Here is a 22,045-nt window from a genome sequence, read left to right as displayed (position 1 = left end):
TAACAATCTGAATCGCTTGGAACCTCTTTTGCACCGAGATGTCTATTCAGCCGTAAAGTCAAGCTCACAGCAGCAATCTGTGCTAAGAGATGAAACTGGAAAGAGAAATCAGTTCTCAAGCAGTAACTGAAAAGGCACAAAGCCATTCCTTTAATTTTTTTAAATATTTCATATAGAATGTTACATTACAAAAAAAGATACTACTCGACAATTTTATGCAGCTCTAAAATCAAGTTACAGTCTAAATTTTATAAAGCAGACATCCAATATCCTAAAATTTTGAGGCAAGTTTAATTTCCTAAAAATGGTGGTCTAGAAGAGAAAGAAAGATAAAACATATCTGCAAAGCATGAATTTAAAAACTTCAATTACAGTTTGTTGAGAAGAGAAAAAAATCAAGTATGGATCTAGGTACAAATCTGGATCTTGATCTTCCTTAAGTTTTGGATTCTGGATTTTGCTGCATTTGTATGTCAAACCACAACCTACAGGTTTGACACAGAGAAACACAACTGTGTTTGACAGAAAAGTAAAGGCACTGAAGTTAAATTTACCTCTGTTAGTGCTAAAGCCACCTTTCCGATAGGTACTCATACTTCATCAGTTACTGAACACATTATTTGTAGTATTGATACTATTTACTTTTTCTAAACAATCAGATTTGAAATGCAGATTTAAGTCCCCTATTTCAGCTGTAACTGAAATATCCTTCCACAGAACTATCAATCCTCTCAATGGGCGAGTTCTCCTCCGCAGTGAATTAAGCAGGCTGTAAAACCTTTTATGACACGGGACCATGTAAGCCTAAGCTTTGATCTAAATTGTTTCTCTCCTTTATTATCAAAGGAAAATTCACTGAAGTCGGTGTTAAGTGTCAGTGGATAAAACAGTGCAGATTGCCAGACAGGCAAAAGCATTTGCATTCCCAAGCAGATGATTTCCATCAGATATCTCACTCCAGAGTTATCCCTTTGATCAACAGCAATACAGGCATACTGAAAAATGGCACTAAATTGTTACAATATCCTACACATACCACAATTAACTGCTTAGACCATATGTATTGCAACAATTTGCATGGCCCGGTCTTGTGGGTTAGCCCTAGTCACCACACAGGTATGAGCCACTATTTTTAGCCCCAAGTCAAGAGACATTACAAGGAAGATGGAAGGGAGAGCTGAGATTGGTGGTAAGCACCTCCAAATAGATGTGGCAGCAAATGCATGGGAAGCAATTGTCAAAACCATCTTGGCAACTGGAGATTCATCTGAATAAAGGTGCCACATTAAGGCCGAGGCAGCGACGGGCAGCAAACCGGAGGTGGGGAATAAAGAGCTAAAAGGCAGTTCAGTGGGATCCCCCTGCCAGCAAGCAGGTCAGGCACTTGTGAAAACTGTTGTGCCAAGTACTGAACGAGCTTGCAGGCTAAATGAACCTAACATGCAGAACAAAAACCCCACAGACTGGAAAGAGAAGGTTTGTGAGGAAAGAAAGAGAAATGGCAAAAGTAATGCAACTATTAGTATGTATTAATGCAAAGGGAAAGAAAAATAATCACTAACAATGATGTATGGATGCAGGTTTTCCTAACAATCCCATTAGTGCTATCACACAGCGTAGTGTCATGACAACATTTGGAGCCTAGAGACGACATGATTAGTACATCTTTATTCTAAAATACACCATGCTCATTACATTACAGCTTATGCACATGCCGTCCACATAATTGCCTCCAATGTTTTTCCCCAGTGCAAAATATTATTTGCTGTAGGTCCATAAAAGCAGCTGGATGCTGTCAGATAAGACTTTATTAGAAATAGACTATACTTCTGTGCAAAAAAGGAAACAAAAATAGTGTTCACACATTGAGGTAATATGTAAAAGGAAAGAGAGCATGGGAAACATAGTTCAAACAGATTTGGGGCGGGGGGAAAAGAAAAGGAAAGCCTAAAATGCTGAGCAGCAGCAAGGCTAAGTTCCAAACTAGCTCATTGCATGAACATTTTACTTCTGAACATCTGGACTAGAAAATTGAGTGTGTTCAAAAAAACCAAGGCTTCTCTTCAGAGCAAGCAAACAGTGGGAAAAATGTAGGCAGTACATAAATACAAAGCAAAGGAATTTGCAAGAAATGACATAATATTTCCCTATTCCCAGGAAGCTGAAAGAAGGCTTGCCCATGATGACAGGGTTTTGTGAAGGAATAGCTGGGAAACAGAAATTTCTTGCATCATCATCCCTTTAAAAAGCCAGGAGACTTCATGATCTTTTCAACTCTATTCTAGATGGAAGCCTTTCCTGCCAAGGTAATCCCTCCTCCCAAGGGTGGTACAAACCAAACACAGGGATGTCTCCTGTCGTTCCAAGCTCTAAATATGAAGGAGATAATGGTTTTCACATGTTTTGTCTATATACACATCCAAAACAGAAACTCAGGAAGAAAGCTGGAAGGAGCGAGCCTGTGTCTCCAGTCCACCATGTAATAAAACATTGCTGGTGATCTTTTTCGCTGAGCTTACGTACAGTGAAATTTGACCCAGCGAAGGGTAACATTTTCCCTAGGTGCCTGTGTAAGAGGTATGTTCGTTTTTGGACATTGCTATTTAATACCTGTTACAACGAAAGGATTCCTGTTTTAAGACTTTTAAGACCTCTAAAAGAATTTAACAGAACTTCTGAGAAGGATAAGTCAGGCTTAAGTCAGCCATAACAGACTGGTTTATCTAGATACATGGCAGTTCTTTTTCTTAAACCATGTTGTATAAAAACACACTGCAGTTTAATAAAAAGCACTGCAGCTAATGTGCCTTGTAAATGATTACATCAATAACGGAAGTGTATAAATGTCAGGCTGGTGCATTCATAAAAATTCCTCTGAAGTGCTCCCCTGCATCGTATCACTGTTCAGGCCTCCCGCAGGGAGGGAGCTGTGGGCTCCCAGGAGAACAGGCTCTTTACACCCTTGTCCTCTCCTTGGCACAACCTCTGTCCTTAGCCACCGTGGTTTGCGCAAGTGTCTGGTGGGAAGCATGGAGACCCCAGCACGCTGCCCAGAGGTCTCTGACGTGAGAGCATGGAAGGGAAGAAAGGCAGCACGACTTGCGGTGACACAGGGGAAGGGTTTGTAATCTCTCTGAGCATCTGTGACCCCCGCACCAGTAAGAAAGGGGAAGGCATCCCTGCCCTGGGGACGTCTGTGGTGCTCTCCAACAAAGTCGTGCTGTCTCCTGCAGCAGGTAACTTCTGCGCTTTCCGGTTTCAAGTGTTAAACAGATATCTACTGCTCCCAGAGAAACAAAACAGCTGTAAGAAGATACTTCAGACATAGAACACAGTTCAAGGGATTTAGGATTGCTCTGGGGAAAGGGGGTATTTTGGTTTGAGGAGTCTAAAGAGACTGAACAAGATAAAGCTCTTTCACCCTGTGCCCAGAAAGCTACTGGGCTCTCTCTGTCAAGTTTTAGCTGTCCTCAAACAGAGGCAAGAGGTGGGGATCCACAGGAGATGCTGTTTACCACAGCAGCAATGACAATTCTGACACACAGAACAATAAAAATACTTCAGTTCAGACTAGCAACTTGGGACCTAGATGATACAGTCCATTTTAGCTTATGGGCAACATCTTTATCTCCATCTGGAAGCAGAAGGAATGCAAGTAGGACTGATTCTATTTATCTATTTATTTATTTCATTCTTGTCACAGTTTCCACAAACACATGAAATTTTTAGCTTCAGTACCAGCAGCTCATCTTTTGGTATAGATACAAATAAGGAGCTCAGTTTATGTTGGTTGAGAGAAGAGTGAGATCAGGATTGAATTTTGAGACAGCTGGGACAGATTCAAGGTTATATTTGCAGAACATGAAATATTCAGAGCCAGCCAGTCCACGGCTGACTGTTCTGCTGACACATTTCTGGATTGAGAGCAGAACGCCAAACTAGAGGCTTGCACAGCCAAGAGGCTCCTGCTGAAGAAGACAGTCACATAAACTCCTATGAACTAAAACTGCTCAGTTCTAGGCTATTGCCTCATTTGCCAAGAAATAGCTTAAGAAATATAGCAGTTTTCAAGAATGTGAGATTAATTTTGCTCTTTTTTTTTTGTGAAAGTTATGTCGTCAGTGTATCAGATAGTATCAGTAGAACTCAACATGCAAAATTTAAAAATAAAAACTCCTCAGTGTGTCAGTGGAAATCAAAGTAACATCTGCGATATCTTATTGTTGGCAAGTCATATCTGAATGCAATGAAACCTGAACAAGAACGGAGCAGAAACCACCTTGCAGACTTTTTATCATTGATGGCAATATATAAGGAAAAAGAGGCTTTTAATTCAAACCACTATTAACCATGCCTTGGCTAACGGTGTCCCAAGGATGTATTAATTAATGCAAAATTTCCATGTTAATTTGAGTTACCACATACACTTTCAGTACACTCCTCATTCAGCAACAAAGTCTTGTATTTGACTACGATGCTGGTAAAAACAGTTGAAACCCCATTCTCCCACTACGAAGGGTGTAAAAAGATCAGCTGCTTGGTTACTAAATGGTAAAAATAATACTGGGTACTAAAAAATAGCAGAATCGGATTTTAATTCATTACAAAATTCAAGGAACACACCAACTAACTGAACCCATTACTTTCACATAGAAATGTTGATGAGATTGTAACAAGCTTCAGTAACGACTCACCTGGGATAGATTTGAATAAGGACCTAAAGGGGAAAAGCTCAGTATTTCTATTGCCAACTGTTTAAGCCACGCAGTTCCACCAGTGTATTTTCTTTCCATGGAAAGAACCAAAATCTAGTATAAAGTCATGGTGAGGGATAGATGAAAAGACCACTAGAAAGATGGTTCTCAACTAGGATGAATTTACTTTACTATTTTAATCTAATTATCTGTTATTTTAGCCATTTCATGAGGTCTGGAGAAAAGAATTCCTTGTTTGTTTCCACCACTGATTTTCTTTCTTTTTTTTTTTTTTTTTTAATTTCCTCAGAGGATAATTAGCTCACAGCTGCCTAAGTCAGGAACATATTTTCATCATCTTTTCAAACTGCCTGTTGTGAGCTTAGGCTGCTCAGAAGCACTACAGGATTACTTGATCCCAATATATGCATTAGTTTCCTACACACAGAATTAATGGGTAAAAGGACAGATAAACTCTGTTCCCATTACAGAGCTGTATAAAAATAATAGTCAAAACATATGGAAAGCACCAAAGCACACAACACCAGTCACTAAAGTCAAAGGCAAAACCCCCAAGGACCTAAAAGGCTCATTATGAGGTAATTTCACGAACTTCTCACGAAAGGAGGTATGTAAAAGGTAACTTACAGCTCGGTCACGTCTTTCGGAATTCCTTTGGGCAACACGCGCAGCCCTTTGTTGCTGCACCGTACCACTGAGTCCACACAGGTACACTGGGAAGGACAAGGAGGTGAGAGCAAGCAGCTGCTTTCGTCGTTACCTGCACAGGGAGAGAAATGGAGTATTAGGCAGTCAGCTTTACAGCCCAGAGCGATGTACTGCGAAGACAACTCCTTACAAAGACCAAGGAGGGACATCCTGAATCCATGGTAACCACCATAATATTGAAAAGTAGATCTGATGCTTTGACTCAAGACGCCTTCATACAGGTTGTTTAGGCAACACGAACATCAGTTCAAAAACTGGGGTTTTTTTTTGTTTTGTTAAGGAGTACCTACTTCTCTGTAGTTTTACAAACTACAGTAAAATCAGTTATGTGAATTCCAAATCCTTCCCCAGTCCCAATGTACTGGCTGAAATGGAGAATTTGACCAGAACATTGCCCTTAAATTCTTCTAGACAGGTGGTATTCTACTCTGTTTTAGGAAAGTTATTTTTTTTTTTAGTTCAGCTTTTAGATATTATTTTTTTTTTTACTTTTTAAAGTCAGCCTGCCACTTCATTTATCATCTGAATTTTAAAATACCATTGTTTTTGACAAGGATAACCAGGCAAACAACAAACTGAGCAGCACACTTCCAACTGCTGGCAATCCATCTGTGCACACTTAAAAATATCTACTTTCTCCAAAAATGGATTCAAAGGTCCATAAGCAGCAGATTAAATCTTGTAATTGAAGGACAATAGGATTTCTGCTGAAGAAACCAACTCTTTGAAGTTAAGAACATTACAGCATGGATTTTCCCCAAAAGCAACAGGCTTTGCTAAACATAACGCAAATGCATGCTGCATATCACGATGCATACGGAAGGAAACACTTAGCGGTACATTCTCTAGACGACAGTGAGAGGAACCACAAAACTGTTTCTGAGTACAGGCAGCCTGAGTTGACCGGCACGGAGACACAGTGCTGCCATCCAAAAGCACACAGCCAGCTCTTATTATGTGCCTTTTAAAAAAAACCAAAAAACCAACAAAAACTGATGCAAGGACTAATTGAGACAGAGTTGTTTCTTTATTCTCTCTGCTGGGTGTACCCTGGAGGACTGAGATTAAAGAATAAGACTGGAAGTCCTGATACAAGATGACAAAATTACCCAGAAACGTATGGGTAGGGAATCATTTGTATTCAGAAGGATGATAAAGCACGACCAGTCTACAAAAGAACAGGGAAGATTATCTTCTTTTTCTCCCTAGCTGAGCTTAATGACTGGCAACAAAATTCAAAGTTTTTCATAAACCTGAGGAAAGAGTATGCTTCTTCAGCACATTCATTTTTTCCATATGTTCTGTGTTTGACACCCTGCCACCACCTACTCGTCTACCTTCCATTCACCACGGCTGTCTGAGGGACTGTATGACAGAGAAAGCTCCCGAGTGTGGAATGTCATTTTCTGGACCAGGATATTTTTTTTACCTCCCAAATTAAGTGCGAATTATTCTTTAATGACCAAACTTGGGTCCTGGGAGCTCTGAGCCCAACCACCTGGGCCCATTGCCAGACTGCTCGACTAGGACAGGAGTGAATTTCTACTCTAAGAAGGAAATTTCTGTCACTCTTATGGTCTCTTCAGAGGTTCGACCAACTGCAGTTCCAGCATATCTGGTCTTAACAGGCAATCACAGCCTAGAAGGCAAGTTAACAGGGCACTCGTGAGTCAATTTTTCTCATTATTTTCTCTAAAATCTGCTTGAACAGAAGACAAAGAACTACCTGGAGAATGAAAGAAATGTCAATTTTTTTTTTTTTTTTTAAATCTGTATGGTCCTGGCAAAGCATTAAGCATCATTGAGTCATTTCAAACAATATCTAAGGTTTTTTATTTCCCTATATTCATACCTGTTATTGGTGGAACTGAACAGTATCCAAAACTAAGACTTTCCAAGCAAGCACCATTCCCACTGGCTTCAGAGTGTAACTAAGCATATGAATGAAAGTAAGTGGGATGAAGGGCCAGGATTATACAAAGCTGAGTATTTGTCTATAATAAATTCATTCTTATATTTAGGTGTAGATAGTAGAAATTCAGAAACTGGAAATCAAGAATAAAAATAAACTCCTCACAGAGAACAATGATCTTCAGCTTCAGATGAATGTCTTCCTCATCACTAAAGTGAAGTGTTTACCATGTAGTATCGATTGATAGGAAGGCAGGTCCTTACAGAGATGTCAACATTATCATAAATGCCAAATCAAACTGGATTTTCTTACCATCACAGGTGAAGTCCTGGACATCGACATCTTGGATTGGAATATCCTTTAAGAAAAAGGGTTTCAAGCAGCGTGGATTTCCACTGACAATTCTTTTCTTCCTCAACCACTTTCCCAGCCAGGCCAAATGGCAGTTACAGTTAAAGGAGTTCGCCAGCAAATTACTGAAAGGGAACAAGACATAATATGAACATACAGAAATACTGAAATAACTACAGAAAGATAATGGGTTCCAAAGTCCAAGATCTTTCCTGCCATCTACTTCTGTGAGATCTTCCTCTGTTCTACAGATCAGAGATGTTCTATGCAGGTTTTATACTAGGACTAGGACTGTAATTAAAGAATATATATGCATATATCTATGATTATAAACCGAAGTACTTACTGCTACAACTATTATTTAGACGTACTTACATCACTACCAGGGCTGTATTTATGGTGGATTTCAACCCAAGCTCCAGCTCACACCCAAGTCTAAACTCACCTTGCACACTGCACCCACGTACGCATGATCTTCAATGTGCAAAGCTGAGCGCTGCCGGCCCTTAGCACAGACCTACATGTACCATGCCCTGCGTGTACAGCCAAGGTGGCTTTGCGCACGTTCCTTGCCCCAGTATGCTCATGCTTTCCGTTCACCTGTGCTACGGACCATACAAACCAGTGCCAGGTGGGAGCCACTGGCAACCTGAATTTGGGTTTCCTACTGAAGTTGCAAGGGTAGCACTCTGTATGTACATAGATGCACAGAGACGTATATTAAGCAGCACTGTCAGCTTGAGCCACTTCTTATGAAGCTTTCTAAGGTCAGTATATCTGTAGCAAAAAGCATTTGCTCTACTGCCTTGTGAACTTTGTGAGGTCTATGCCTATCCATAATTTGTGTGTAAGCTTTTTTATGACTGAACTTCAGATGAGGTAAAGAGGCTGATATCCTTGGTAAAAAAAATAAAAATACCAAGGTTGATTATTATACATACAAAGTCAGAGAGAATCAATAGCATCAGTCTGAGGTTGCCTCATTGAAGAAAAATGAGCTGTCAGAGCCCCATGTATGGAAAATGAAGTATCTAAACTAACGCTGATGGAATGATCACATCATATGTGAATATGTTCCGAGAGTTATTATTTCAGTTGTAGAGAAAAAAAGATTATACTGAAATTTATCTAAAGCATAGCATATCTTAAAGCTAAAAAATTTTAAGACCTTAAAGAAACAGGCTCTTCAAATGCAGGTGTAGTAGCTGAAGACCTTCTAAGTCTTCACTTGCAACACACTTTTACAAACCTAAACACGCAGTCAAAATCATATTAGGTTTTCAGCCAAGCAATTCCTTCAGAAAACAACAGTGCTGAAGACAAAAACATATGGCACAGTTGAGGTGTGGCAGTAAGAAAACAAACCCAAACCAATTCCTAAATTCTGTAGGTTCTAGGCCAACATCCCATACCCACAATATGATTTACAGCTGCTCTCTGCACTGTATAAACGCATACTTAAATCACTGCACTAGCCTGGGGCTCTGGTGTGTAATTACATGTGGACCTAGCACAGATTATTGTGCATTGTGTAGAGGGAGAACTGGGGGGAAGAAAAAACTCAGCATAACGTTCAATAACAAAAATACTCGACCTACTTCATGCTGACTAGGATTCAAAGGCAAGGCTAACTTGCTGTGTAAAGGTGAGAAAACGAACAGGTAACACGAGCTTTCAGACAGAATGTGCAGAAAAGCACTGAAAGCATTACTCTGCTTCCAGTTACTTTCCTTCTGAATTGTTTTCCATTCTCTTTAATCCATAATGGGACCACATGCAGGATGCCGTGTATATTTTCCATGCTGACATACTTTGGCATGAACAGAGTGTTTAAACCAAGGATTTAAACCTCCAACGCTTCAGTGAACCAATGCTTCAAAGGACATTTGTTCCACTGATGGAAGACAGTGAGATCATATTCACAGAATAACTTCCGTAACACAAATTCTTAGAATGAAATAATCCACAATTGGGAACAAACAGCAGGTGTATATAATCAAGTTTCTGGAAAACCAGCAGCTCTGCATGTAAAGAACATTTTGCACATCTAGACAGTATCTTATCAGGACATAGCAAAAACTTTCAGAAACATTCAAATGTTCAATCTAGAGAATGCTCCCATCTAAATAGCAATTATCCCTATACTGCAGAGAAGGGATTGCTCTGATTTAATGTGTTACTGCTCACTAGCTGAGCAGCAGTAACTATCCATAAACTCTGATTTTCTTCTTGGCAAACACAGGTTAACACATGACCTAAAGTTTATTAAATTCTTGGATTAGAATTTGAATTATGGTTTTTTTTCAGAACTAAGAAAGATATAAGTTGTGACATATAAAATGAATAAATAGATAAACAAATCTACTGTTTTAAAATCCAAAAAACTCTGCGAAAAAAAAGGACAAATTTATCTTGTCATGCATTACATGTATCCTCCTGCCACTTTAGCAACACCTAAATTTCATCCTTTGTCCAACTGCAGAGCGGTGATTTTTTTTTTTGTTTTAATGTACAGTGAAGTGCATACGTGTGCCTACACACATGCTCATTCCATGACAAGACTGCGATGCAACTTTTGAATAAAATGTAAGATCAAGGCTCTCTGTAAAGCACCACTTGGGACAAGAAATTCCCTGCTTCACTCGGAAAGCAACTGAAAGTCTGGAAAGGCCATTTACTTGCAAAAGCTTTATTGTGGAATCTAGCTATGCAGGGCGAGTTCTCAAATAATAAACAATAGTGTTGGGCAAATTGTTACAAAAATTCATAATTAGTAATCAGAGTTCCTACATGCAAGATAGTGATTTAACCACTCAAACAGAAACAAAGCAATCAAGATTTTAGTAAAGATGTTGTACAAACATTAAATTCGTGTTTACTCAAGGACACAGACATATTTTTAAAATGAAAGGGGAATAAAAGTCTTGAGTAATGAAATATGGATATCCTACTACAAGTGTCTCTTAAACATTGCAAAGAAGCCATAGAATATTAACTACTTAAATGGATTCTAGTGACCTGTTAGAAAAATATGCTGAAATACACCTGGATGTTGTCAAAATTAGGTTGAAAATATATCCCGGAATTCAGGTTAAGTTTATACTGCGATAGTTGCATGTTTAATTAATGGAAAACCAGTTCTGCTTGCAAACATGCCCCCTTGACTGTGTAAGGACTGAAAGACGTGACTGAACTCTCTGTATGCAGATATGCAAGCACACCAGATTGGGATGCTACAGTATCCTAAACCAGTACCTGGGTTAATTAGAAATAAACAACAAAACCTGCCATGTTTTTACCAATACCTTACAAAATAGATGGTCTTCCTCTATTGAAAAGCATTAGTCAGGGCATTATTTTCAGAGATGTTTTTATAATATCAATGAGGCTGACTCACAAAGAGTAATAACAAAAGGAGCAATATTTTTTAGTGCTGTGAATACACCAAGATAAAAATGGAGATGTGAAATTTTGTTTGAATTTCTGGCTCACATTAACAGATGCAAAAATAAGTCGTTACAATACCCGATTAGCTCACAAAGTGTGGGTTGAACAGGAAAAACAGTCATACTATCTATCTTCAGTAGTGCTGTCATCTAATATATCCACCTACAACGGAGTACGGCTAGGAAATGAACACATCTGAATTTTGCATTTATATGTGAAACATCACTATGTCCGGAAACCAATGTCTAAAGAAGTCAAAAGCACACCTTCTCCTGTCTGTGGGTCAAGCACAGAGTGAAAATGTGTCAAAGAACAAACCTTTTCATCAAGAGACAGCCAGGACCAATGTGATTATAAATCAGTTCCAAAGCAGTGCATTCTAATTAGCAGCAGCTTTAATTGCTGTTGCTAGAAATTGTAGTAATCTTTATCCACAGCTGAAAAAGGAGGAAATGGGCTATCTTCCAACAAAACCTGACAAAGAAGCTTTGATGCAAACAAGGTAAGGACTTTACAGACCGATTCAGAGTCACAGCCACTAAGGAAAGACGAGCCAACTGTGTGAGAGGCAGGCAGCCACTGCTCGCAGCAGAGTGAGAACGAGCTTTCAGCAAGTACCACTCACTCCGACCTGTGACTTGAAAAACAGCTCATAAAAATAATCTGGCTGTGTTTCTCTCTTGTCCATCAATTTCAAGGAGGTTTTTGGGACTACAGAAAGTAAATGGAAGAAAAGTCTGGGCTCCTTATGCTGCATAGAGCTAATGCCAGAATGAGAACTGATTTGCTGGTGAAAAGTTATAACAACAATATGAAACAACATAACAGCTGAGATTCAACACTTCTTTCTTTCCCCAAACATGATGGAGAATACTTTCAAAACTTGAAATGCAATAGCACCAATAGTTTATTTTGACTGGACAGTTAGGATGTATTTTCAGGGCAGCATGAAGGGAATTAAGCAGACAACTCCCATTAACAGCAACATCAGGGTCCCCATTCACAGCTGGAAACAGAGAGCAGATTTTCTTTCCATATTTATCAGTCTGTACTTTATTAAAATGGACACATCACAAAAGTATGTAAACATATTTAAGAAGCAAGGGAAATACTTCAAAGAAGGACTGAGAAATAAAAGAGAATTATCACAAAAGCTTAGGTAGGGATTTTCAAGTTCACATTCAGAAGGACTGGGGTATTTCGTCCTCTTAGGCTCTTCTGAAAATCCAAGCACTAGCCAGTAGATTTCTCCTGATATTTAAGTGAAATCCAAGAAAGCTGTTCTGACAAAATTAGACTCTACTGAAACTAAAGCAGTTTCAGGGAGCTAAAGTGTACGATAAGCACTTCTGAATCTGCAGAGACTGCTTTACATGAACTTCTGCTGCGCACTGCACTAGGCTGCGACACGCCAAAACACACAGTCATCCTGCCTCAGGCTGGCAACCTCAAAGTTTTTTTCAGCCACTCCAGCTGAAGCAATGAAAATTTTTCTAAAACACACCTTGAATCCTCCAAACCTGTGATTTCAGTAGGATGGGGTTTTCTTTCCCTAAATGAAGTTTTCCATATATGAACTATAAGTAGTTTGACTTTCAAACTCAAATGTTATTTTCTTAAAAGGAAAGCATGGAATAAGAGCATCACGACACGTTCATACTGTAAAAAGATAACTTACATTGTAGACAAAGAGACTAAAGTGCTGAAGGCTCCAGGGGTGATAGTGCTGATGTGATTGTCATATAGAGAAAGAAGCCTCACGGAGCTCAGTCCAGCAAAGGTGTCGTTGTTTATACAGCTGATAGAGTTGCTTCTCAGCATCCTGAAAGGATTAAAACAGTGAATTAGGAATTACTGGGAGGGGGGACAATTTAAGGATAGGAGGTCCTTTATCTAGGGTATCAACACATTATTTGGCAAGCACCCTACTCTATTTTTTATGAATGCTGAAGTACAACACAGCTAAAGGAGGGCTAGATTCATGTAAACATTGTCTCATGAATTTAAAATGTATTTCTTCCACACAACATTAGAGGCTGATGGGAGCTCCACATCTGAAAGTAGTATGCAATTACAATTACGACTAGTGCCAAACTTGAAATAAACACTAAAGTCTTAATTCAGTAAGTATCTGAGAGTGAGTGAAGGTATATTTCAGAGATGAATTGAGAAAGACTGCCAGAAATGTGTGACAACAGCAATGCTAGCTGCATTACTTCTATCATGGATGTTTTTTGGTAATACACACTGCAAAAATACAGAAGGAAACAGCATCCTCAGCAGAAATCAAGGAATAGCTTAGGAAAGATTTCCAGGCCCAACACAAGCTCTAAAATGTCATTATAATCATTAATTGACAAGACAGAAAGCAGTAACCATCCTATAAAACGGTCCTTGCTCAGTGCTTGTACCAGACGAATTAGTGCTGTGTTTTGGAAGGTACATCTCTCTGAGTTGTTATGGTAACAATGAACTCGACGATAAAGCCTAATTAATCTGAAAGAATGAAGTATCTTGTTTCACTCCATAGCAAAAAAGGTTCATGTGTATTTGTTACACTGCATGCCAATCAACTTCTGAGTCTGTAAACATCACCTCCCAGTTGTGATATTCCTACTTAGGTGAAAAATTAATCAGTTATTAAAGCATAATACCAAAAATCCACGATACATACGCAGATCATGCTGCTGATCCAGTGAATTGACACTCCAAATTGAGGAGGTATCAAATACATGCAGTGAACAATGAAAATTCAGATTCCCTGAGAAGTCTGCATTTAAATATCAGATCGGTATCTGCCAGTTGGGCATTTAGATAGTACATCAATAGATACTTGAAAAACACCACAGAGAGATTAGACATGTCTGGGCAGACAGTGTAATCACAAATTCTCAGTGTTTAAGACCTGGACATTACATCGCTTTTGGATTACTCTTCTCTATATATAGTTCCCATGGCAGCCACCACGGTCTCAACAGTTTTGGTATTATTGCAACTGGGGTGGAAACTGTGCCAGAAAAGAGTCACAGGACACAGAGACACAGATCTTACACGTGGAGTTACGGACCTGCCTGAAAGCCAGCTAAAGACCACAAGCTCCAAAATGAATACGGCAGCGAATAAGAGAAGTAAGGCCGTTAGTGGTTCGGTGGCAGTAGGAAACATTTTCTCAATTCTGTACATAAAGTTTCAGGCAGCAGTACTGCAAGATGGGACGACTGAGTTTGGATGCCAGTACATCTTGCACAGTGATTTACTACATTTATTACATTTCAGGAAACAGTCTTTTAAAAACTGGACTGTGACCCGGTCCAGTGTCGCCTCTTTGTAAAAGACCACGATTTTAATGCTCAAAGAAAGTTAAGTAATGGTTAGAAAGATATATTTCCCTCAAGCTAAAACCTTTGGTTTCCTATCATGGTTCAGCACTGTGTGCTCTTTCGGAAGGAAAACTTATACTTGCAGATCCTCATATCATGCTGTATATATTCAGACTGCTTTATCAGCTAGGGGGAAATGTAGGTTAGGTCAGCAGCACAGCTTGAATGTTAAGCATCTTTTTATTAAAAAAATGCTGAATTTTGCTTAGAAGCACTGCCACAGGCTGCTTTACAGTATAAAAAAAATAATTTACTATCTATGGATAGTATTTTCAAATTCCTTAGTGAAGCGCATACATTAAATTAAAGAACAGATGGCTGTAATCACAGAAAAGTAATGCTAATGGGACAGCAAAATAAAAGTTCCCTATTTGTCATCACAGGCCAAAATCCTTGAAGTGAGACTTGCATTTCTTTTTACACTCGAGTAAGGACTGAAGTAATTGTGCATAAGAAGTATTTGCTGCTAATGAATAAATTGCAGATTTTAAATTGCAGTTTGATTCCTAGAATCTATTTACTGACAGCATCCTCCTAGTCAAGTGCTTTCTGTCTACAGCAAGGAAGACCATGCAAGAGAGGTACTTTTCACGTACAGATCACGCACATTGTCTGGCATGAGTTTTTGCTATCATCAGAAGCCTAGTCCCTGACTGCTTCTCAGGATGGTGGATCAGGTGGATTAGACACCATCTTGAAATTTTGCCTGTGATCTTTCTTCCAGTGTAACTTTTAACATGAAAATAGATTAGCGCTACGTACTGTGAGATTATGTATGAGAGTTAGTTCTCAGAAATAGATTACAAAGGTTATCTAAGCACAAAAGTAATACCAAACTGATTTCTTATGCATTTGTGCTGTATGTCTCCTTCACGCTCTCCCCAGCCACAACCATATTAATAATATACTCCCATATAATTTTTATGGTACGTGGTGTGGGCAAGAAAGAGCATGTGGTGGCTAGTCCAAAGCCACGCCAGTGCTCATGGGCTACTACAGCTGGTGCAGTGAGTGGCCAGCTACCTTCTGTCAGCAGGACCTGTAACAGTTTGGTTATGCCTGCCTTAAATTTGCTTAGCTATACTTGTTTTGGTGGCAGCAATAACTTGAGTCTTTCTTCTCTCTCTACCTACTTATTTCATACAGTTTGTAGGATATTAAAAAACTTTTAGGCTCTTAGTGTACTCTGAGGTTTACTTTAAGCTGATCAACAATTCCAATTTGGGTGGAGGCAGAGTGGGAGGATGGACTAATAGATAACAAACATGTTCCTACATGCCTTGTTTCCATAGGAAATAACAAAATAATAAAAGCATTAAATGATTAAAAGTGTTCAACTTTGACCCATGGCAGGTTCACTGTCATGTTACTCCTGAAATTCTTGAAAATCTGCTTTTTCACAGAAACAGCAGATAAATCCCAAACCCACCCAGGACTAGAAATACACTGAAGACTTCATGACAGTGATACATGACTCTGCCTCAGAGCTTCTTGTCTAGTAACAGGTATTTTAGCAGGCATTGCTGAACCTGAGCACTCCCACCCGACTGACAGAGGAACAGAGACACACAGGTCTTAGCACTTACAGCGTCTTTAGCCCTGTGAGGCCTCTAAACATTCGTCCATGCACTGACTCCAGTTGATTCTCCGTCAGAATCAGTTCCTGCACTCCTGAAGCTCCATCAAATGTGCCCTCTCGGATCTCCTTGATCTTATTGTTGCTTAGATTTCTGCAAGGACACAACCAGTCACAATAAGGAAATTATTAGTGTTTTATTCCAAACATACGTCATTCACAATGGAAGGCGGAAGACAGGAAGAATACCTGCCTTTTAGTGGTTATCTAGAGAGACATTCATTCAGCAAGGAGAGCATACAGAAGTTCAGAAGTCCACCTACTGCACTTACAAAAGGCTCCTCTTCACTCATGAAAATCACAATTGTACCCAGATATATCAAGAGTATCTAGATTAATGGAACTACTAGCACTTACATCTCATGTCATTCTTGTTTTTAAGGGTCTCAGGGATACAGTAAGTGGGGGTTTCTAACACTAGAAAGTACATGAAGTTATGGACTGTGATTGGGACTGGGTGCTTCTCTGGCAGGAATCAGCTAATACTACTGCCATTGAAACAGGTACCACACATTGAACCATGGACCACTTTTGTTGAGTGTACCACGACCTTTACCCTCCTTAAACTCAACACTAGAGTAACGTACAAAACTCTGTGACTGCATGTATCTGACACAAATTTTAATACGTGCTCTCATGAACTCACAGGCACTTAAATTTAACACCACCACTCAATATGAAATGAGTATCACTTAATTCTCAATTCAAAGCTACGGCAATATACAGCACTATTTTCTAAATATTTACTCTGCCTATACAGTCTCAAGACGTTTGCTTATAGATTCAACATTGGAAAACTTCAGTCTACAAAGTCAAATGAAGTTCTGATGAAATGCAAAATTAATCTTTTGTATATTTCACATTTGTGAAAATCCCAGTGAATAGGAAACTTCTGAATGATAAAACACCATTAGAAATGCATAAAAATAAATGGCATTTAATTATTTAAAACATTTACATAAAAGGCTTTAAGCACATTAAAACCTTGAGCCTCAGTCTTTCAAGCATTTCCTATGTATGAAGTATGATGAATAATCCTACATGTTTAGGTTCATGACAGGAAACACTATTCTTTGTTCTACTGTCTCAACAACAAAAAAAGAGAAAGTAAAAGATACCCTCTTGCTCCCAAGAAGATGCCGAATTCCGATACTATTACTCACGCCGAATAGCACATTATTCCAAACATGACCCCAGCACACATGCAGCATGAGTAATAGTTTCAAAATCCAATTCCAGGTGATATAAAACAAATGACAAGGTATCAGATTAACACCTGGGCTACTCTGCTCAGAAGAACAGGCAATCTTGTTGGGATAACAGTTGACAGAAGACATGGCAACAGGACAGCCTGGCCTCAGATAGAAATAATGTCGGTCTTGCTCTTTGCAGAAGTCATCACTTAATAAAAAAAAAAAAAAAAAAAAAAAAAAAAAAGTTGAGTCTTGGAGATATGTTTCATGTGGGAAACTGGAGTTTGCTGGTTTATGTCTGCTGAACAACTGTCAGATAGCGGCCCTACAGCATGTGGCCCATCACCTCCTGTGCATTCTGTGATCAGAAAGAATAGGAGTATGCCAGCAACCAGCCAAAAATAACATAAAAACATACAGAAATACTTACATGCAGATTTTGCTTTCCAGAGGTTTAGTACTTTGTGCTAACGCTCACATGAAGAGTTTATGTTCAGTGTCAAGGCAAGTCAAGGAAGGATATTCTGACATATGCATTTAATTTTGGGGCTCAGCTATTTCTCTAGTGGAAATGTTTACAGCTCAGCATCTCTTTTGAATGCTGGCACAAATAATTGCTCCCAACGATCTCTTTCCTGGTAAAGATCATGCCATGATGCACATTTGCACAAAAATAAATGAATAAGTAAGTAAATGTTTGTAGTGGGATGGGACAGTGAGATGCTGTAATACACAAAGACTTGGACTTCCAATTCACGGATTGCAAACTGACCTACACTTGTAGTTACAAAGTTTTATTAGGTAGATTTTACCATCTAAAAAGCATTTAGTCACATATATTTTAACACGGGTGCAAATTTAATGGATTATTAGATACTCAAGGCAAAAAAGAGCAAATATTGGAGAAAAAAAGGCTGGCTGCAATTTGCAAAGGCACCTTTATATAATCCAAACCATCTGAATTTTAACTGCCGCAAAGAACTACTGCAGATAGGGAACTTCACTCATTTGAGGTAATAATGCCTCATCATTTCAATAACATAAAATTATCTAAAAGTATGCTAGCAGTTTCAGAAGAAGGCAATTATACGTATCTCTCCTATGCAAAAGATTTGAAAATCCAAGATGCTCTGGTGAAACCAAAGTTGCAAGGCAGAGAAAAGACAAGCTTTACAACAGCAAAGCGGATGTTCTGCCAACCTGGATTTCTTTATTTGCCTTCACAAGCTAAAGCTTCTCATATCAGAATGCAACAAAAAGGGTAGATAACAGCACTTATTCACTCAAAAAAAAAGTCTCCTCCTTAAAGTCTGACCTACTAGAATAATAAACATGAGAAACTACATACTTTTCCATGTAGAATTACAGTAAAAATAATCAGCTGATACAAACCTTGAAAAATGAAGGCAGTGAAACTTTGCCTGCTCTGCAACTCAGAGAGCTCTACTCTGTCCTTCCCAGCACTAAAAAAAAACTTTCACATATGGCCATAACACTTAACAAGGAATTTTCTTTTTTTTTTTATCAGAAAAAAACTTCTGACAGACTTTATGGCAAACTGTCATTATAGAAAAGCCCCGTCTTCTTGCAACGCTAAGCTGCTATAAGGAATTGCTCTTGAAATACTGGAAGACAGTGGAAGAGAAAATGAGTCTTGAGTATTTCCCAAGATACCCATGCCCTCTGGCAGGACCTAAATGGCAGCCTGTAGTCAACTGGCCACTCAAGAAAGGTTATTGTTTCTGTAATGACTCGCTAATTTACCCTGGCGATAAAGTTTAATCCCATATCCAGACTTGTACTTTGGGCAAGAGGTGAAAAGAATTTTTCAGAAAGCCTAGGTTTACGCAGGGCTGTGAATAGGAAATGAAGCTATCAAGGTGATACTGTTCACACAGCTCACTTTTCACTCAGATTTTACTCGCTTTATGGCTAAAGTTGATAATAATATTATTTCTACTGATCTTATAATCAACACAGAACAAGCTGGTTTCTATTCAGGCTCCACAAGCATTCATCCTCCTGTACCGGCTGGGCCAATTTTACCATTCCTGCATGCTGTTCATTGCAGCTTTACCAACACACCTTCCCACAAGAACAACCAACAGAGCACAGACCAACTGCAAAGGCTCTGCTTGGTCTCACCTTGCACCTTGTAGTTTTATGACACAAACAGCCTGCTCTGAGTGGGGGTTTCCCTAGAATATTTCTGCCTGTTGGTCATGTGTTTGTAATTTTTAAGTTTATGTTAGGAGGAATATCCCAATGTTGTTGTATTCTTCTGGATGAGAGATGTTTGCCGGTAAGGTTTTACAGCTTTTACCAATAGTCCGGCTGGCTTTTAAGGAGTGGGTTGTTCTCAGAAGAAGGATGGCACTGAAAGTCTTACATACTAGACAGACTTAGGGGAAAGAACAGCAGGTAACAGCTGTTTCCAAGGTCACAAACTACTTTTACCTCCCCAAGAAACTTGAGATTCTGTTTTTTAAACTGACTTCCAGTCTGCAAACTTTATAATGATTCAATTTTATTTTGCATGTAAAATGTGTTAAATCCTGGGCTGACGCTCCATACAACTTGGTTTAAGAGAAATATTTACAGAAAAACTAAGCTTCCAAAGACAATTATATACTATAGTGGTGCGGTTGGCAGTACCAGCCACTGCCAAGACAGCCTGACATCTCCTATTGTAAGACCATATTTTATGATCACTTTGTAACTTTGGTAAGATTTAACAGAATGAACTGTCAGCTTACCCTTTCAGGTTCTGAAAGACCCCTCGAGGCTCCCACTGCCACGGGAGTCCCCAGGCACTGGAGGGTTTTTTCACTGATTAACAACTTGAGGCAGTCCCAGGGAGTTGTGCAGTTCCCACTGTCTGCTTCATGAGGAATTTGGCAGTTGCAGTGGCCAAAGAACTGCTGCCTTCCACTAAAGTAAAAATCTTGCCTCTGTGAATCGTAGTGTCACCCCTCACCCCTGCCTAGTGCAAGATCTTGCTGTGTTGAGTGAGAAGATCTCCCACTGGCAACATACTCTTCTGTGAAACGCAGAAGCTTCCAGGTTCCAGGGCTGGAGGACAGCAGGTCCTGGAGCTGTTCTGTCTCACAGGGATAGGATACCAAAAAAACCCGAGGTTATGTAGCTGCTCCCACTCTTATGGAGCTCAGAAACACGCCCTTGTATTTCCCCTGCGCTTCAAGCAGATTCAAATTGCTCTTCTCTAACCACCCTGCAAAATGCTAGCAACACGGTTCTTGGAGCCTGAAAATCACGGCAAAGTGACTTTAGCTTTCAGCGAAAAGTCATACCTTTACACTTGCAAGGTCAGGTGAGAACACAACGAAAGCAACACAGAGAACCCAGTAAATTACTTCTGGACCAGGTTAGACCTGTTTACAAGAACCTACATCGATCTTTTTATTCTACTGTAAAAAGCATTAAACACAAAAGTGGATTAAGATTGAGGTTATGTAAATAGCCTTTGTATACAGGATTTTGCAGCTAGTTATCAATGTTTTTTTTTTAAAAAAAGGCACATGCAGACATGTTAACCTTTTAAAAACCAGCAGGGTAATCTCAGGAATTTAATTCCTAAATAAAATGTAGCATAACTTTGCATTATGGATCTGTGACCTTTAAATTTCTGTATCAAGAATTCAATTTTTTTTTGCATTAAAATGTATTACACCCTGGGCTGACACACTGTACAATAAGATTCAGCTTAGGAGGAATATTTACAGAGAAATAACACCCCAAAAGCTAATTATGTATTACAGGTGGGGTTGGCAGCACCACCTGTTGCAAGGGTAGTCTGACACTAAGGATGTTTTTTTAATGTTTACTTTATAACATTGGCAAGATTTAACAGAATGAACTATCGGATGTCCTTTTCATGTTTAGAAGTAGATACTTTTTAGTTTTATTTTTCTTTTTTTTTTTAAACAAAAGAATGAAGTTCACCTACTCCAGGAAATAAAGCTAACCAATATATCATTTTTCTCTTATCTCAAAACTCTGATAATCGTTTTGTGAAAAGCCTCAAGCACTGAAATAAATTCATTAATTGGTAACTACCATGTAAGTGTTTTATGCACAGTATACATCTTCCTTGTGAAATCTGTTAGGATTCAGCTGAATACTTAGTCTTTAACAAAGAGATTTAAGACTCCTGCCAACAATCCAAGATGACTGTAAGATATAGTTTTGGAAAATCTGAATTTTAGAAGCGGCCTATACTTAAGAATAATGTAAGATGAGGAGGCACCAAGATGAAACACCCATCAAGAGGAAGGAAGAGCTAATTCCTTGATCTCTGGCATTGTGCTGGAGCTTCACCAGCCACAGTGGAACTGAGATATTCTTAAAGTAGTTTCTTTACAAACTGCCTTGGCACAAATCTGCCACTAGTCTTAAACTGAAGTGAAGGACAATCACAGGGCAATCACTCAGATGTCCATTCAGATATCCAGATTCCAGATATTCAGCTTCATTTCAGAAGAAAGAGAATTAGAGAGATTAAATAAAGAAAAAAGGTGATTTGGGCTAATGGCCTGCCACTGCAAATGTCTGAACTGTTTTCTTAAGCTTAGGAAGCAATGCCATTTCCAGACAGATTCCTTCACTTGCTGTTTTCCTTTAACACTCGAACAGACAAGGAATATGACGAGGCAGAGTCAATATTGCCCATCAAAACCCAGTAA

At 39.1% G+C, this 22,045-nt stretch overlaps 1 protein-coding gene across 1 annotated transcript in view; it reads right to left on the bottom strand.

Annotated features, from left to right (window-relative positions):
- SLIT3 (slit guidance ligand 3) overlaps positions 1–22,045 on the bottom strand; it is a 502,049-nt gene that overhangs the window by 95,304 nt on the left and 384,700 nt on the right. The window contains exons 18-21 of the mRNA XM_086758841.1: positions 16,100–16,243; positions 12,812–12,955; positions 7,648–7,811; positions 5,343–5,475 (exon numbers count right to left, since the gene is read on the bottom strand). Of these exons, the coding sequence (XP_086614967.1) occupies positions 5,343–5,475; positions 7,648–7,811; positions 12,812–12,955; positions 16,100–16,243 (585 nt within the window). The remainder of the gene's footprint in view (positions 1–5,342; positions 5,476–7,647; positions 7,812–12,811; positions 12,956–16,099; positions 16,244–22,045) is intronic.

The sequence above is a fragment of the Chlamydotis macqueenii genome, chromosome 14, assembly GCF_036417535.1.
Source record: "Chlamydotis macqueenii isolate bChlMac1 chromosome 14, bChlMac1.mat, whole genome shotgun sequence".
NCBI classification, from domain to species: domain Eukaryota; kingdom Metazoa; phylum Chordata; class Aves; order Otidiformes; family Otididae; genus Chlamydotis; species Chlamydotis macqueenii.
The sequence above is the reverse complement of the archived record's forward strand: the minus strand, read 5'-3'. Positions and strand labels throughout refer to the sequence as shown.